This window comes from Amblyraja radiata, chromosome 2 (assembly GCF_010909765.2).
Source record: "Amblyraja radiata isolate CabotCenter1 chromosome 2, sAmbRad1.1.pri, whole genome shotgun sequence".
NCBI lineage: Eukaryota > Metazoa > Chordata > Chondrichthyes > Rajiformes > Rajidae > Amblyraja > Amblyraja radiata.
The window spans coordinates 83,041,649-83,060,352 of record NC_045957.1 but is presented as its reverse complement, the minus strand read 5'-3'; the positions used below and the strand labels follow the sequence as shown (position 1 = coordinate 83,060,352).

At 42.4% G+C, this 18,704-nt stretch overlaps 1 protein-coding gene across 1 annotated transcript in view; it reads left to right on the top strand.

Annotated features, from left to right (window-relative positions):
* Window positions 1-18,057, top strand: part of fyco1 (FYVE and coiled-coil domain autophagy adaptor 1) — a 201,563-nt gene extending 183,506 nt beyond the window's left edge. Inside the window, exons 16-18 of the mRNA XM_033049213.1 lie at window positions 2,069-2,279; window positions 6,976-7,085; window positions 16,400-18,057. Coding sequence (XP_032905104.1) covers window positions 2,069-2,279; window positions 6,976-7,085; window positions 16,400-16,481 — 403 coding nt within the window. The 3' untranslated portion in view covers window positions 16,482-18,057. The remainder of the gene's footprint in view (window positions 1-2,068; window positions 2,280-6,975; window positions 7,086-16,399) is intronic.
* The last annotated feature ends 647 nt before the right edge of the window (window positions 18,058-18,704 follow it).

The following is an 18,704-nucleotide window of genomic DNA, read 5'->3' as shown; positions in this document are numbered from 1 at the left end:
TCTAACTCTCTCTTGAAATCATCTAGAGAATCGGCCTCCACCGCCCACTGAGGCAGAGAATTCCACAGACTTACAACTGTGTGAAAAAGTATTTCCTCATCTCCGTTCTAAATGGCTTACCCCTTATTCTTAAACTGTGGCCCCTGGTTCTGGACTCCGCCAACATCAGGAACATGTTTCATGCCTCTAGCATGTCCAAACCCTTAATAATCTTATATGTTTCAATAAGATTCCCTCTCATCCTTCTAAATTCCAGAGTATATAAGCCCAGCCGCTCCATTCTATCAACATATGACAGTCCCACCATCCAGGGAATTAACCTTGTTAACCTACGCTACATTCCGTCAATAGCAAGAATGTCCTTTCTCAAATTTGGAGACCAAAACAAATAAGGGGTGATCTTATTGAGATGTATAAAATCATGAGAGGAATGGATCAGGAAGATGCACCATCTCCAGGGTAGGAGAATCGATCCCATAGGTTTAAGGTGAAGGGGAAAAGATTTAATAGGAATCCGAGGGGTTACTTTTTCACACAAAGGGTGGTGGGTGTATGAAACAAGCTGCCACAGGAGGTAATTGAGGCAGGGACTATCCCAACATTTAAGAAACAGTTAGACATGGATAAGACAGGTTTGGATGGATATAGCCCAAAAGCGGGCAGGTGGGACTGGTGTAGCTGGGACACGTTGGCCGGTGTGGACAAGTTGAGTCGAAGGGCCTATTTCCACACTGTATCACTCTATGACTCTATCTGCATTAGCTGTCAGGATTCATCCCCCACTAATCACCCTGAAGAAGGTTGTCAACCCGAAACGTGACCTATCCATGTTCTCCAGGGATGTTGTCTGACCCGCCGAGTTACTCCAGCACTCTGTCCTTTTGTGGATGAACTGGACATGGCATGATTAGGAAGTTTGCAGATGACACTAAATTAGGTGGTATCGTAGACAGTAAAAAGTTCAGCTGGGCAAATGGGCTGAGGAATGTCTAATGAAGTTTAATGCAGATAGGTGCGAGGTATCGCATTTTGGCTACATAGTACACAGTTCCCTAAAAGTGGTGTTACATGTAGGTAGTGTGATATGGAAGGCTTGTGGTACATTGGCCTTCATCAGTCAGGGTATCGAGTATAAAATTTGGGCCATTGCATTACAACTACAAGACATTGGTGAGGTTGTATTTGTAGTATTAGTTTTTGTCACCCTGCTCTAGGAAGGATGTCATTAAGCAGGAAAGAGTTCAGAGAAGATTTACGAGGACGTTTCCAGGACACAAGGAACTGAGCTATAGAGAAAGGTTGGGCAGGCTAGGACTATGTGGAATTCTCTGCCTCAGAGGGCAGTGGAGGCAGGTACTCTGGATGCTTTCAAGAGCTAGATAGGGCTCTTAAAAATAGCGGAGTCAGGGGATATGGGGAGAAGGCAGGAACGGGGTACTGATTGGGGTTGATCAGCCATGATCACATTGAATGGCGGTGCTGGCTCGGGGCCAAATGGCCTGCTTCTGCACCTATTGTCTATTATCTATTGACTATTGACTAGGAGGATGAAGGGTGATCCTGTAGAGGTGCATAAAATCATGAGGGGAATAGATAGGTTGAATGCACAGTCTTTTACCCAACGTGGGTGAATCAAGAACCAGAGGGCATAGGTTTAAGGTGAGAAGGATAAGACTTAATAGGGGCAACCTTTTCATGCAGAAGGTGGTGGGCATGTGGAACGACCTGCCAGAGGAGGTACAGTGGTTGAGGTAGGTCCTATGATAGCATTTAAAAGTCATTCAGACAGGTTCATAGATAGGAAAGGTTTCGAGGGATATGGGCCAAATGTAGCTTACATGGGGCATCTTCTCATGGGGCGTCTGACTGCACGCTGGGCCAAAGGTGTGAATCCGTATTGTATGACTGTGCTTCTGATCAAAGTTCAGTACATCTGTCCTAACATCTCCTTGCGTAACTCAGTACTAATGCTTCAATTCAGTACCTGACAATGCCTTACTACATCAGCAGGTTTACATAAATGCAAGCTGTTGTTCAAACCTTACTTGTTTTTTTTTTTCTATTTCAGGCTCAAAATACCCCTAACAGTGGATGCGATTCGGCAGTTTGGAAATAATATTAGAGAGCTTTTTATTAAATCCAGTTGCTACAGCCTTATCCCTATTACAGTTGAAGAATGTGGTTTGACCATTAGCTGGGTCTTTTCTTCTGATCCAAAAAGCATATCATTTAGCGTTGTGTATCAAGAGTCTGAAGAAACGTCATACCAACAATGCAAGGTAAGGGATATGCACTGTTACATGGCATTGTTTCTTAAATTGTTACTTTGCTAAATCTGAGGCACGTTTGTAAGATTGAATTTAGCTTGAGAATGTAGTAAGTAAGTTTATTGGCCAAGTATAATTTTATCAACCTAATTTTATATTGTAATCGTCATCAGTAATTAGGGCGGCACAGTGGCGCAGTGGTAGAGTTGCTGCCTTACAGCTCCAGAAACTCGGGTTCAATCCTGTCTATGGGTGCAGTCTGTATGGAGTTTGTATGTTCTCCCTGTGACCACATGAGTTTTCTCCGAGTGCTTTGGTTTCCTCCCACATTCCAAAGATGTGCGGGTTTGTAGATAGAACTAGTGTATGGGTGATTGCTGGTCGGCTTGGACCCGGTGGGCCGAAGAGCAAGTTTCCACGCTGTGTAAAATCCCAACAGAGTGATTACATTTTTCTTATTTTTGATCTCTATCCCTATTACCTCAGTGGATAAATCCTCCAGTATGTCCTCTCTGAGTGTAGTTGTGCCAGCTTACGTAACACAACTCCTCCACAGCTTTTACCTCCCTCTCAATCATATCTGAAACATTGAAAACCCTGGACTGTTGGGCTGCCTGAACTGTCCTGAGGCACGGTCCCGGCCCGAAACATCATTAGTACATTCTGTCTATTGAAGCTGCCTCCCGCAGAGTTCTTACAGCAACTTGTGTTTTGCTCAAAATACCAGCATTTACAGTTCCTTGCGTCTCCCACATGTTGGATATAGCAGCTGTTCCCAATTTACTCTCCCTAGCTCCTGCCTAATAACATTGTAATTTGCCTCCCTTAATTTAGTACTTTCTCCCAAAGTCCCGATTTATCTTAACATTTAAGGAGCTGTGATCACTGATCCCAAATGCTTCACACAAAAACATGAGGCTAGACTAGTTTCCCAATACAAGGTCCAATATGATCCCTCCTCTAGTTGAACTATCCACTTCACTGTTTCTTTTGGATACAGCTAACAAATTCTTATCCATTGTTACACTCGGGAGCACAAGGCCATATTAGGGTAGTTAAAGACATTCAGTACGAGAATCCTGTTGCTTCTACATCTTACCATACCTTGTTCCCCTATCTCCCGTGGTTATTGGAATATCTACAGTATAATCCCATCAGAGTGATTGGACTTTACTTATATTTGAGCTCTACCTATATTGCCTCACCAGTGTGTCCTGTCTGAGTTCAGCCGTGAAATTCTCCCTGATTAGTGATGCAACTCCTCCACCTCTTTTACCTCCATCAACAACATGGAACTTTGAAACATTGAGCTGCCTATCCATCTTGCAACCAAGTCTCTGTACAAACCACAACACTGTAGTTCCATTCACTGATTCACTTAAACACTGATTAAGGTTTTAAATTCATCTACCTTACTCGTAATCCTCCTTGCACCCTTGCATAATCTTCCATGCACTCCTTGCTCTGGTTTCCATCCCCTTGCCAGTTTAAACCCTCTCGAGTAGCACTCGTGAATGTCCCTGTGTGGATATTGGTTCCCTCCAGTTCAGATGCAACATTATACAGGTTGCATCTGCTCTGGAAGTTACCCCAGTGATCCAAATATCTGAAGCTCTTCCTTCTGCACCCATTCCTTAGCCACAAATGGAACTGCACTATCTCTCTATTTGTTGTCTATTTTGCTCATGGCAAGGCAAAGTAATTTTGAGATTCCAACTGTAAAGGTCTATTTTTTTAACCCACTACTTAACTCACCAAATTCTCTTGGTAGAATTTCACTGCCCTTCCTCCCAACATGATCAGCATTTCTCTAAAACACCAGAGGTTGTGGGGCAACCTATATAAAATTATGACGGCATAGATAGGGTTGACAGTCAGAATCTTTTTCACAGGATGGAGAAATCAAATACCAGAGGACATTACTTGATGTGAGAGGGACAAATTTTAAAGGAGATGTGCTGTGCAAGTTTTTCTTACACAGATGGTAGTGAGAAACTGGAACGCACTACCGGGATTTGTGCTTGAAGCAGATATGTTAGTGTCATTGAAAAGACTTCTGGATAGGCAAATGGATTTGCAAGGAATTAAGAGATATGGGTTATGTGCAAGTAGATAAGGGATGGCCTTGGGATCATGATAGACACAGAAATTGTGGTCTGAAGGGCCTGTTTTTGTGCTGTACTGTTCTATGTTCTATTTATAACAATATGGACAATCTCTAGTTGCTCGCCCTCTTCTTTCAGAGTGTCCTGCGCCCACTCAGAGACATCCCTGACTCCTGCATCAGGGAGGCAACCCTCCAACCTGGAGTTTTGCGTGTGGCCACAGAAACACCTGTCTGTTCCCCTAGCTCTAGAGTTCCCTATCACAATTGCTTGCCTACACTTGACCCTATCCCGCTGTCCATGTGATGTGCCGATTTTGTCTGCTACTGCAATTAGTCTCTGAGAGGCCATAACCACCAACAGTATTTAAAACGACATACTTGTTTGGGGGGAAATAGCCACAGAACTCCTGCACCACCTGCCTGCTTCTCCTGGCAGTCATCCATTTATCTGATTGAATCTATGATGTGGTCACCTTTCTATAATTACTGTCTACAACCCTTTCTGCCTCCTGTCTGTTCTGCAGTGTGCCCTATTGCCACTCTAACTGATCCATGACGTCTGAGAGGAGCTGGACATGCTTCCCGCAGAGATAGTTGTCAGGAACACTGACTGTTACTCTGATTTCCCACATCTGAAAGGAGGAACATACCACTCCACTGACTGCCATTAATGTTCCACTTAAAAATAAATCCAGTGGATTTAAGGAGAAGTAACCCTTAAACACATTACCTTGTTTTATCTTGTTACTGCTCATGGTCTTCACCATCAGAACTATCAACAGCACTTCCTCCTCATATAGCCCCTCTCAAAGTGGTCTCTCCAAAATATCCTTATGCTCTATTTAGTATTTGCCCTTTCCCTGAATTATTCTGCATGGCTTATCCTCACATTGACCTTTTCTTGTGTTGATGTTTCCCATGGACTACCATAACTTACTTTTGTTGTTTGGATGATTATTAAATATTTCTCACTAATGAACGTGCAAACTCCTCACAGACGGCACTCGAGGTCAGGATCAAACCCTGGTTCCTGGCGCTGTGACATAGCATCTCCATCACTGTGCCTCTTCTTCAATGAGAGGTGTAAGCAGAGTCTGTAATTTTTAAGGCAGAGATAGATAGATCCTTTAAAAACAAGGGGATGAGAATTATTTACCAGGGATGGGTAGAAAGCATCATCTTAAACTATACGTAGTGCCACTCTCTGTGCATAGCAAAGTATAATCACCTTACATCTGCTGCATGGTACTTTGGATGACTCTATTCAACGAAGTGCCCCCTAAGTACAAGGCACGGCAGCATGCCATAACTTCAATGTGTTACCAGAAAGTGTTACCTGAACTCCTCCTTTATTGAAGATTGCTCTGATGCTTTATGCAATTTGAATATACTTGGATGGCAGCTGCAACCTTTTAAATACTCGTAGCAATAGAATAGAATAGAATGCCTTTTATTGTCATTCAAACAGACAAGGTTTGAACAAAATTTAATTCCTGCAGTGATGACATTACAAAAAAACCAAGACACACACTTAACACAATTTACACAAACATCCATCACAGTGAATCTCCAACACCTCCTCACTGTGATGGAAGGGAAAAGTCTTATCTCTTCCCTTTGTTCTTCTCCCACGGTCCAGCGTCGAGACGACTGGGGCTCACGATGTTAAAGCCCCTGGCGGGCGATGGTAAGTCCTGCGGCCGTTTAAGCCGCGCCGGGCGATGTTAGGCCCCGCTCCGAGTCATTTAAACCCCGCGATTCCGGCGGGAGAAGTTGCCGTTGCGGGAACTCCAATAAGCGGTCTCCTACCAGGAGCTCCCGATGTTCCTGTCCACCGGGCCTGCGGCCGGAGCCTCTGAAGCTCCTAAGTCGGGTTGCAGCCGCGCGCCACCACAGCTCTCCCCGCTCCGAAGTCGACCAGCTCCGCGATGGCGAGTCCGCAGGCTCCGCGACTGGAGCCCTCAGATTGGTTCCAATTGGAGGCCTCCGCCGGCTCCACGATGTTAGGCCCAACGACACCGGAGACCCGACAGGGAAAAAGTCGGGTCCCCGTACAGGGAAGAGATTAAACGGTTTTGCCCACCCACCCCCCCCACATATACACAGCTAAAAAATAATAAAAATTAAAACCAAAAACATACATCTAACGGGACAATACTTCAGGCAATATGTTAAACATGATTTAAGATATACCAATTATTATGGAGGGGGAATGATATCCGACAAAATAAGAATATTATATTTATTCATGTTTGTGAAATCATTTGGTGCAGCTTTCTTATGCTTGTGGTTAGTTTTTCAACATCTTCAGCTTTATGTGGGGAGATTAAAATACATCAGGTTAGGATTAGTGAAAAATTATGGGTGATGGAAAGCCTGGGCAAGGTGGACTGAAGGACTTGTTTCTGTGTTATATCACTCCATGAAGCAAGTCATTTTTATCCCAGTTTGTTACTCAACAAGCACTCTGTATGACAAAAAAAAAGATAGCATTTAAACATTTGGGGATGTAACAACTATTTCTTAGGAGTCAAATTGTTTTCCAAAGGGCAAATGTCTTTCTTTATGACATTTTTGTTTTATTGTTTTGCTTTCACACAGGTTTTAATTCCTTTAACACGTTGTAACTCTCATAAGGAAACGATACAAGGCCAAATGAAGGCCAGGAATCCAGGGCAGTATTTGTTGATATTTGATAACTCATTTTCAAGGTGAGTTCTGTCAGTTATTCTTAAATTCAATATGTTCTATTTTTAAGGACTTGCCCTTCACCGATAATTGAACTTTCCAGTAACAGCATGTTGTCAACGAGAAACCATCTTCTCATGATTTATCAGTATCCTTTTTGTGCAAAGATTAGACAACGACGGCCAGGGCACTTTCTTATGCAATTTAGCTTTGCGCCTCTGATGGATTTGTAACACAAGCTCTGCACCTAATGACATCATTAGTAATGCATCTCCTGTTTCCTCTGAGCTCAGGCATGTGAATTAGAAGCAAGAATAGCCGCTGGCCCCTTCAGCCTGCTCCGCTATTCAATATGATCCCAGCTGATCTGAACATCACTTTAATTCGCATATTTGCCAACCAAAATTAGCAATTTCTCATTCTTTGACATTGTAGTCCATTTGGCAAATTGTTGCCCACCCACCTACTGTCATAAATGGAAACTTTCATGGGCTACCTTCAAATTTCATAGAATTCTCACAGTACAATTAAGAACACCTCATGCTGTAATGCCCATTTAAAGGGATAATGTAGTGATATCAGGAAACACGACTGCTCAGCTTTACTACTGACTGCCCACATTCCAAACACCATAGTTTCATCTGCAGCAGATTATATCTAATTTATCATTTAGTAGCTGAGATAGCGGAGTCAGGGGATATGGTGAGAAGGCAGGAACAGGGTACTGAATATGGATGATTAGCCATGATCACAGTGAATGGTGTTGCTGGCTCGAAGGGCCGAATGGCCTACTCCTGCATCCATTGTCTATTGTCTAATGAAAGGCATTGTGGTTACACCACCATCAGAAATCCATTATTAGAGGCTTTGGGAAGGCAATGACTCGCACATTAAGTATGTCTGGGCAGAAGACAGATAAACTCACCTGCAAACAATCAACTCTTATGTATTTTTCAGAGACAGCACATCCTACCTGGACCTCTCTGACAATACCTACAATACCTGAATAATGTATTTGTACATTCATGTTTTTTATAAGCCTAGGTTATGTGAGATGCTGATGGAAGATAGTAGATTTATGACTGGACAGCTCTCTCCAATGCATTCAGTTGCTTTGACTTCAACTTCAGGAAGGAAAGCTGAGAGACCATGCACCTACCTTCATCAGCAGGATGGCAGTGGAGAGAATCGTGGGCATACTTAGAATGTCAGAGATACGTTTTTTGGGCATACTTATCTCTGATGGTTTCTCCTTAGCATAGCACAATGATGCAATGACAATGAAACCTCATCAGCACCTCTACTTCCACAGACGTTTGAGGAGATTCGGCATGTTGCTATAAATACCCTCTTGAACTTCGATGGTGCAGAGCATACTGACTGGTTATACCACAGCCTGGATCCATCATTCAAACACTCAAGAACAAAAGAGGCTGCATAACGTGGTGACTATTGCCAGTCCATCATGGGTATTGACCTCTGCACGATTGCAGGAAGCCACAAGAAGTGTGCCTTAGAAAACATAGAAACATAGAAAATAGGTGCTAGAGTAGGCCATTCAGCCCTTTGAGCCAGCACCGCCATTCAATATGATCATGGCTGATCATCCAAAATCAGTACCCCCTGCTTTTTCCCCATATCCCTTGATTCATTTAGCCCTAAGAGTTTCTAACTCTCTCTTGAAAACATCCAGTGAATTGGCCTCCACTGCAGAGAATTCCACAGATTCGCAACTCACAGGGTGAAAAAGTTTTTCTCACCTCAGTCCTAAATGGCCTACCCCTTATTCCTAAACTGTGACCCCTGGTTATGGACTCCCACAACACCGGAAACATTTTTCCTGCATCCAGCCTGTCCAATCCCTTAAGAATTTTATATGTTTCTATAAGATCCCCTCTCATTCTTCTAAATTCTAGTGAATATAAGCCAGTCGATCCATTCTTTCATCATCCGCCATCCCGGGAATTAACATGGTAAACCTATGCTGCATTCCCTCAATAGCAAGAATGCCCTTCCTCAAATTAGGAGACCAAAACTGCACACAATACTCCAGGTGTGGTCTCACCAGGGCCCTGTACAACTGCTGTAGGGCCTCCTTGTTCCTATACTCAAATCCTCTCGCTATGAAAACCAACATGCCATTTGCTTTCTTCACTGCCTGCTGTACCTGCAAGGCAGCTAACATCATCAAAGACACACTTCCACATTGCCAAGCTCTCATCTTGCTGCTACCATTGAGAAGAGGGTGGAGGAGTCTGAGAACCATTACCTCCAGCTTCTTCCCATCAACCATCAGACTCTTGAACCCTAACTACGACATTACCTCAGCACCGGACTGCAATAGACCTTTGCGCTACTAAGGTTGCTCTACATACTTTGGCTTGCACTATCATGATCTGGTGTACCTAGAATATATGATAATTAATTGTTTATTTATTTGTTGGGTTGGTTCATTTAATGTGCCAGTAAAGCGGCAGCAAGTTAGAATTTAATTGTTCGGGTCACGGTACATACAGTGCCCTCTATAATGTTTGGGACAAAGACCCCTCACCCCCTCATCTTCACCATGGATGTCCAGTCACTCTACACCTCCATCCCCCACCAGGATGGCCTCAAAGCCCTCCGGTTCTTCCTCGACCAGAGGAGCAACCTATACCCGGCCACTGACACTCTCCTCCGCCTTGCGGAGTTGGTCCTCACCCTCAACAACTTTACGTTTGACTCCCATTTCCTCCAAACGCAAAGCGTAGCTATGGGCACACGCATGGGCCCCAGCTACGCCTGCCTCTTTGTCGGGTACGTTGAACAATCCTTGTTCAATACGTACCAGGGCCCCATCCCCGACCTCTACCTCCGTTACATCGACGACTGCTTTGGGGCCACCTCCTGCACCCACACACAACTGACTGACTTCATCCACTTCACCACCAACGTCCATCCGGCACTCCAATACACCTGGGCCATTTCCGACACTTCCCTACCATTCCTTGACCTCACCATCTCCATCGCAGGGGACAGACTTCTGACCGACATACACTACAAACCCACTGACTCACATGGCTATCTGAACTACACGTCTTCCCACCCTGCCCCCTGTAAAGACTCCATCCCCTACTCCCAATTCCTCCGCCTACGCCGCATCTGTTCCCAGGATGAGACGTTCCACACCAGGGCATCGGAAATGTCCTCGCTCTTCAGGGAACGGGATTCCCCTCCTCCACCATAGATGAGGCTCGCACCAGGGTCTCTTCCATACCCCGCAACACTGCTCTCTCTTCCCATCCCCGTACTCGCAACAAGGGCAGAGTCCCCCTAGTCCTCACCGTTCACCCCACCAGCCGGCAAATACAACAAATAATCATCCGCCATTTCCGCCACCTCCAACGTGACCCCACCACTCGCCACATCTTCCCATCTCCCCCCATGTCTGCCTTCCGCAAAGACCGCTCCCTCCGCAACTCCCTTGTCAATTCTTCCCTTCCCTCTCGTACCACTCCCTCCCCGGGCACTTTCCGTTGCAACCGCAAGAAATGCAACACCTGTCCCTTCACCTCCCCCCTCGACTCCATTCAAGGACCCAAGCAGTCGTTCCAGGTGCGACAAAGGTTCACCTGTATCTCCTCCAACCTCATCTACTGCATCCGCTGCTCTAGATGTCAGCTGATTTACATCGGTGAGACTAAGCGGAGGTTGGGCGATCGTTTCGCCGAACACCTCCGCTCAGTCCGCAATAACCTACCTGAACTCCCGGTGGCTCAGCACTTCAACTCCCCCTCCCATTCCCAATCCGACCTCTCTGTCCTGGGTCTCCTCCATTGCCAGAGTGAGCAACACTGGAAATTGGAGGAACAGCACCTCATATTCCACCTGGGTTGCTTGCGTCCGGATGGCATGAACATTGAATTCTCCCCATTTTGCTAGCCCTTGCTGTCTCCTCCCCTTCCTTAACCCTCGGGCTGTCTCCTCCCATCAATCTGAAGAAGGGTTTCGGCCCGAAACGTCACCTATTTCCTTCGCTCCATAGATGCTGCTGCACCCGCTAAGTTTCTCCAGCATTTTTGTGTACCTTCGATCTTCCAGCATCTGCAGTTCCTTCTTGAACACCCATCATTTATTTATTTGCCTCTATACTCCACAATTTGAGATTTGTAATAGAAAAAATCATATGTGGTTAAAGTGCACATTGTCAGATATTAATAAAGGCCATTTTCATACATTTTGTTTTCACCATGTAGAAATTACATCAGCGTTTATATATAGTCCCCCCCCCCCCCCCCATTTCAGGGAACCATAATGTTTGGGACACATGGCTTTGCAGGTGTTTGTAATTGCTCGGGTGTGTTAAATTGCTTCCTTAATGTAGGTATAAGAGCTCTCAACACCTAGTCTTTCCTCCTGTCTTTCCATCACCTTTGGAAACCTTTATTGCTGTTTATCAACATGAGGACCAAAGTTGTGCCAATGAAAGTCAAAGAAGCCATTATGAGACTGAGAACCAAGAATAAAACTGTTAGAGACATCAGCCAAACCTTGGGCTTGCAAAATCAGCTGTTTGGAACATCATTAAGAAGAAAGAGAGCACTGGTGTGCTTACTAATCGCAAAGGGACTAGGAAGATCGCCACAGCTAATGACAGAAGAATTATCTCTGTAATAAAGAAAAATCCCCAAACACCTGTCCGACAGATCGGAAACACTCTTCAGGAGTCAGGTGTGGATTTGTCAATGACCACTGTCCGCTGAAGACTTCATGAGGTCTATTGAGGCTACACTGCAAGATGCAAACCACTGGTTAGCTGCAAAAATAGGATGGCCAGGTTACAGTTACCCAAGAAGTACTTAAAAGAGCAACCGCAATTCTGGAAAAAGGTCTTGTGAACAGATGTGACGAAGATTAACTTATATCAGAGTGATGGCAAGAGCAAAGTATGGAGGAGAGATGGAACTGCCCAAGATCCAAAGCATATCACCAAGTCTGTAAAAGTCTGGGCATGTATGGCTGCTGAAGCTACTGGTTCACTTATCTTAATTGATGATATAACTGGTGATGGTAGCACCATAATGAATTCTGAAGTGTATAGACACATCCTATCTGCTCAAGTTCAAACAAATGCCTCAAAACTTATTGGCCGGTGGGTCATTCTACAGCAAGACAATGATCCCAAACATACTGCTAAAGCAACATAGGGATTTTTCAAAGCTAAAAAATGGTCAATTGTTGAGTGGCCAAGTCAATCACCTGATCTGAACCCAATTGAGCATGCCTTTAATTTGCTGAAGAGAAAACTAAAAGGGACTAGCCCCCAAAACAAGCATAAGCTAAAGATGGCTGCAATACAGGCCTGGTAGAGCATCATCAGAGAAGACACCCAGCAACTGGTGATGCCCATGAATCGCAGACTTCAAGCAGTCATTGCATGCAAAGGATATGCAAAATACTAAACATGACTACTTTCATTTACATGCCATTGCTGAAATGGGGGGACTATGTATAAACATTGCAGTAATTTCTGCATGGTGAAACCAAAATGTTGAAAATCTGACAATGTGCACTTTAACCACATGTGATTTTTTTCTATTACAAATCTCAAATTGTGGAGTACAGAGGGAAATAAATAAATGGTGGGTCTTCGCCCCAAACATTATGGAGGTTGCTGTATGACAATTAAGCAGTCTTAAACTTTCTTCCAGCAGAATGTTTTCAATGGCTACAGCAGACCTCTGCAATCTTTTTTGATTTAATGCACAATGCATCTTTGGAGCAGTGGCTAATTAAATTCATGGATCAGTTCATATACTCAATTTTCAATAATGACCCATTGGCATTTTGGGCAAAGGATTTTACAAGTGTTGCTTGCCTTCTACAAATGGAGGCAGTTGTTGAGGGCACTCCTATGCAGCAAGATCGTCTTTCAAATAAACAAATTCCTATTCTGGCAATGTTCAAATGGTTATGAATCATTGGAATATTTTCCTGATGGTAAATCGTTTGCATCGGGGAAACACATATAATATTTTCATCCTTATGGAATCTGAAATACATTTTCAGGGCTAGCATTGCTTGGAGTGCTATCTTTTACTTCCCTGGCTTCTGGCCCCAACTTGCAGTCTTACCACAGCCACTAAATGTTGCTACAACGAGAGCAAAGCAGTATCAAATTATTGTGTAAAACAGCACCAGACCTCCAAAAATGGTACTCTGGTGTCCAGAAGCACCTTGCAGTTTGCTTTGACTTCATTTTTATGTTCAGAAGTTGGCACAACCTAGCAGCCTGTATCAGAGGAAGAATCTAAGGAATATGAAGTGCAAGCTGAAAAACTCTCCTGAAGATAATTGACAAATTCCACCTCTATGCCTTTAGCAACTGTGACAGTCCCAGTTTGTGTTGGGAAAGTTAAAATCCCCTACTATGACAACCTTATTAGTCTTGCAGCTGTCAGCAATCTCCTGGTATGTTTGTTCTTCTAATTCCCGTTTACTATTTGGGGGCCTACAGTGCACTCCCAACAAGGTGATCAACTTTTTATTTCTCAGCTCCACCCATAAAACATCACTGGATGAACCATCAATAATATCCTCTCAGACTACAGCCAAAACATACTCTTTAATCCTTAAAGCAACACCACATTCTCTTTTACATCCACCACCATCTCTCCTGTAGCACTTCTACTTGAGAACAATAAGCTGCCAGTTACAATGTTTGCACATTCTCCCTGTAACCACATGGGTTTTCTCTAGGTGCTCCGGTTTCCTCCTGCACTTCAAAGATGTACATGTTTGTAGGTTAAAATGCTGGAGAAACTCAGCGGGTGAGGCAGCATCTATGGAAAGAAGGAAATATTTCCTTCGCTCCATAGATGCTGCCTCACCCGCTGAGTTTCTCCAGCATTTTTGTCTACCTTCGATTTTCCAGCATCTGAAGTTCCTTCTTAAACATGTTTGTAGGCTAATCGGCTCTAGTAAAATTGCAAGTTGTCCCTGGTGTGTAGGGGTGATCGCTGGACGACACAGACTCAGTGGGCTAAAGGGTCTGTTTCCATTCTGTATCTAAAGTCTCCCAGTAGCTAAAATCCCCAAATACAGTCAAAATTCTGGTATTCTACCTGGTTTTTAAAACTTCCACATCCTTCCTATAATGAGCTGACCAGAACTATACGCAATACACAAAATGCGGCTGAAAGTCCTATAAAGCTGCTTCATGACTTCCTTATACTCAGTGCACAGACCCCAATGAAGGCAAGCTATCCATAGACCTTCTGTACCTGTGTTGCCACTTTCAAGGAGTTATGAACTTGGACTCCAATATCCCTGTGTACAACAATGATCACGCCACTAATTGTATATTTTCCTCTTCCATTCAACTTCCCAATGTGCAACACCTCACACTTGCTCAGATTAAACACCTTCTGCCACTTCTCCACCCATTTCTGTATCTGATCTATATGTATTTTGACTGCCTTCCTCACAGTCCACAACCCCATGACCCCATTTGGTGGAATCTGCAAATTTACGAACTAACTTGTCTACGTTCATTCCAACTCATTTATATCACAAATGGCAGAGGTTCTAGCACAGATCCCTGTGGGACTTCATTGATCACAGACATTCAGCCAGAATATTGTCCTTCCACCACACCCTCTTATCTTTCTCAGTAAATTAATTCTGAATCTATACAATCAAGCAACTGTTAATCCCTTGCATCTTCATTTTCTGGATCAGTCTACCATGGGGGACTTTATCTGATGCCTTACTAAATTCCATGATATTATACAAATAAACCTTGGAAAATCAAACATAAGTATGCCAGCATACACCATGAGAGAAGTGAATATGTGTGTCTTGAAATGTGTCCTTCCCTCAACCTTGCTGTTCTCCATGGCATCCATAGTGCATGTTGCTGTTGTGGTGGAAGGACAATATTCTGGCTGGATGTCTATGACCAATGAAGTTCCGCAGGGATCTGTGCTAGGACCTCCTTTTGACCTTCAAGGGACATAATGGCAGAACAATACATTGGACATTGTTGTGGGAGGTCCATCAGTAAATGGTCCTGTATCCAGACAATAAAGTACTAAATTAATATCATTTTTACAACTGGCTACCTATATTTGACTGCCAGTTTTCTCTTTACAAATATTCTTTATTTCTTGCATCATGACTTGATACGGTATTTCTGTTCAGTTCAAGGTTACAGCATGGAAACTTGACCCGCCCATACTATTTCTATGTTATCCCACTTTCTCATCCACTCCTGGCACACGAGGGGCAATTTACAGAGGCCAAATTAACCTACAAACTGGCATGAGTTTGGGATGCGGGAGGAAACCAGAGCACCCGGAGGAAACCCACACATGGCAGTTCATCCAGCTCAGTATCCTGTACCTGCCTTCTCTCCATACCCCCTGATCCCTTTAGCCACAAGGGGCACATCTAACTCCCTCTTAAATATAGCCAATGAACTGGCCTCAACTACCTTCTGTGGCAGAGAATTCCACAGATTCACCACTCTCTGTGTGAAAAATGTTTTTCTCATCTCGGTCCTAAAAGACTTTCCCCTTATCCTTAAACTGTGACCCCTTGTTCTGTGACCCCAACATCGGGAACAATCTTCCTGCATTTAGCCTGTCCAACCCCTTAAGAATTTTGTGAGTTTCTATAAGATCCCCCCTCAATCTTCTAAATTCTAGCGAGTACAAGCCGAGTCTATCCAGTCTTTCTTCATATGAAAGTCCTGACATCCCAGGAATCAGTCTGGTGAACCTTCCCTGTACTCCATCTATGGCAAGAATGTCTTTCCTCAGATTAAGAGACCAAAACTGTACACAATACTCCAGGTGTGGTCTCACCAAGGCCCTGTACAACTGAAGTAGAACCTCACTGCTCCTATACTCAAATCCTTTTGCTATGCATGCTAACATACCATTACACATCTACTGTGCCATTCTCCCTAAAGTATGAGGGTGCTTCTGAGCCATCTGATCATTAATGAGTGCTTTATTTCTTCATGAAGACTCTTGACTAAAATAAAATATATCAATCTAAGTCCACTTATAACATATGTGAGTTGCTGCAACAACAAAAAAACAGGTTTTGGTTGGATACTTTGCTTGTCACATTTGTATTTTTTTTGATGTGCTGTTGGGACAAGTAATAAAACCTTAAATTTGCACAATGTTTAAAAGGTTGAATAAAAATTACATTTAAACTCCAAGTTGGCGTTTTTGTAATAAAGATTTGGGGTAAATTTTGATTGTTATTTCTTTTCAAATGTATTCTCCCATTAAATCTCATTAAGGATTATTACATCCAAGTAACTAATGTCATTTATTTCTTTTAGGTTTACATCAAAGAAGGTGTTTTATCGCTTAACAGTCGAAAAGCCCGTTATCTATGATGGAAGCGATATTTCTGAACCATGAAATATTTGCACTTTTTAAACTATTCAAGTATATCCAAATATGGAGCAATATTTTCCAAGGGTTGAAATCTATGCAAATAAGTTTTAAGTAAAAAATATATTTAGTAATAAATACTTTTTCAATACGAAATAATGTAAAGTTGGACTATCAGAGGAAGGCAATATTTTGGTAGTGGAAAGTAGAGCCACCTGTCTTAATACGAGAAATTATAGTTGCACTGCCTTTATAATCAAATGTTGATCTAATAATTTATGTTCATGCTTTTGTTCTGCTGCCATTTTGACTACATTTCAGCTATAACTCATTATACTGTTATAAACTGACATTGGTAAGGAAAGTAACATTGGCGGCATTACATCTTGTTGCTGGGAATGAGTAAGTGTTTAATACATCTTTTTCATGCTGGAGAACAGATGGTGAAGAATGTAACCAAATGAAGAAAATGTGTGATAATGATCTACTTCATATATGCAACTAAGAACATGCAACACTAAATCGGGGCATCTTAACAAGGAAAATCATATTTATATCTAAGCCACAGATATTTTAACTGGAAATATATATATATATTTTAAAACGTTTGTATGCCTGAAACAGATGGGGTGTGTTTGTGGGTTTATAATATACCAGCTTTGTTATAATGCAAATTTTAATAGACAGTTATTCAGATACAATTAGTTCTGCTATAATGCGACAGTTACATTTCTAAGAAACCTGGTGTTATAGAAAATCGTGTTATAAAAACAATTGTGCCAATGGGGAGAAAGGAGTTTTGGGCTGCAGAGTTTCAAACTTACAATAACAAAATTATTTCTCCCACAAGATTTTCAAAAAGAAAGGTATTTTTGATAGCTGCAGGTTTATTTTTGTTACTGCAAGCTAAAAATACAAAAGGCTGTATGTTACATTGTACAATGGAGTATGATACACAAGTGTCAAGGAAAGCGATTTTTGTCAATTTCAAATGGTCACCCGCAGTGAAACTGACACACTGTGTTCTTAAAAGACAATATGTCTGATCACTGCAAGGTGGTTATATGGAAGAACCCTAGACTGTATTTTCGAAAGCAGCATTTTTTCAGCATAAATTTCCCAAGTAACCTTCAAATGGTTCTCTAGTTTCTGGTAGAAAATGGGTTTGAACCAGTTTAACCTGCATTTTACAAATAGAGATACCTAATCCATCAATTACATTATATCCAATTCATGTTATAAAAACACGTTGTAGCAGAACTACTTGTATTTTTACATTACAACATATATTGCACTTTTGTTCCAAAATCTGATTTTGGATGGAAACAATCAATAAAGTAAATCACAAAATCGTCAGTTGAAATTGATTTTTATCAATGAATTAAGTGGTTTAATACATCATGTTCATAGTTTGCTGGAGATCAGAAGGTAAAAATTCTGATTTAACCAAATGAAACAAATGTGTGGAAATTATCTACTTAATATATACAACTAAGTACATGTAACACTATTAATCGGGGCATCTTATAAAGAAAAATCTAATTTATATTTAATCCACAGATATTTTAACTGGATATATATATATTTTTAAATGTTTGTATGCCTGGAGCAGATGGAGCTTCAATTTATTCAGTGACTTATCCAAAGAACATGATCCCAATTTTCAGGTCTGAGACTGAGAAATATATATATATTTTTTTGAATTGACAAAAGGTTGGTGGTCAATTGCATTCTGTTGTGCGTAGTGATGGTATTCACTTGGTAGTGTTAAGTAGGAAACTCTAAAAAATATCTGCCTGTAAGATCCTCCTAATCAAGATAGTATTCGAGTTAGACTCAGAGGAAAACATAGTTTGTTGGGCTAAAATCAAATGACTGATCAAAAGATCCGATCAAATGTCCGATCGCTTGTCGGCGTGGACTTGATGGGCCAAAGGGCCTGTTTCTGTGCTGTATCTCTAAGGCCTAAAGAAGTCTAAAGTATAAACTGGTAATTTTAAACCAATGAACTCAGAGATCCGAGATCTTCGGTCTCCTTCCACACTCCAAAGACGTACAGGTTTGTAGGTTAATTGGCTTGGGATGTAAATGTAAAAAATTGTCCCTCGTGTGTGTATGGTAGCATTAATGTGCAGGGATCGCTGGTCAGCGCAGACTCGATGAGCTGAAGGATCTGTTTCCGCGCTTTTTCTCTAAACTAAACTCCCCACAACTGGGGACTCGATTCTGACTATGGGTGCTGTCTGTACG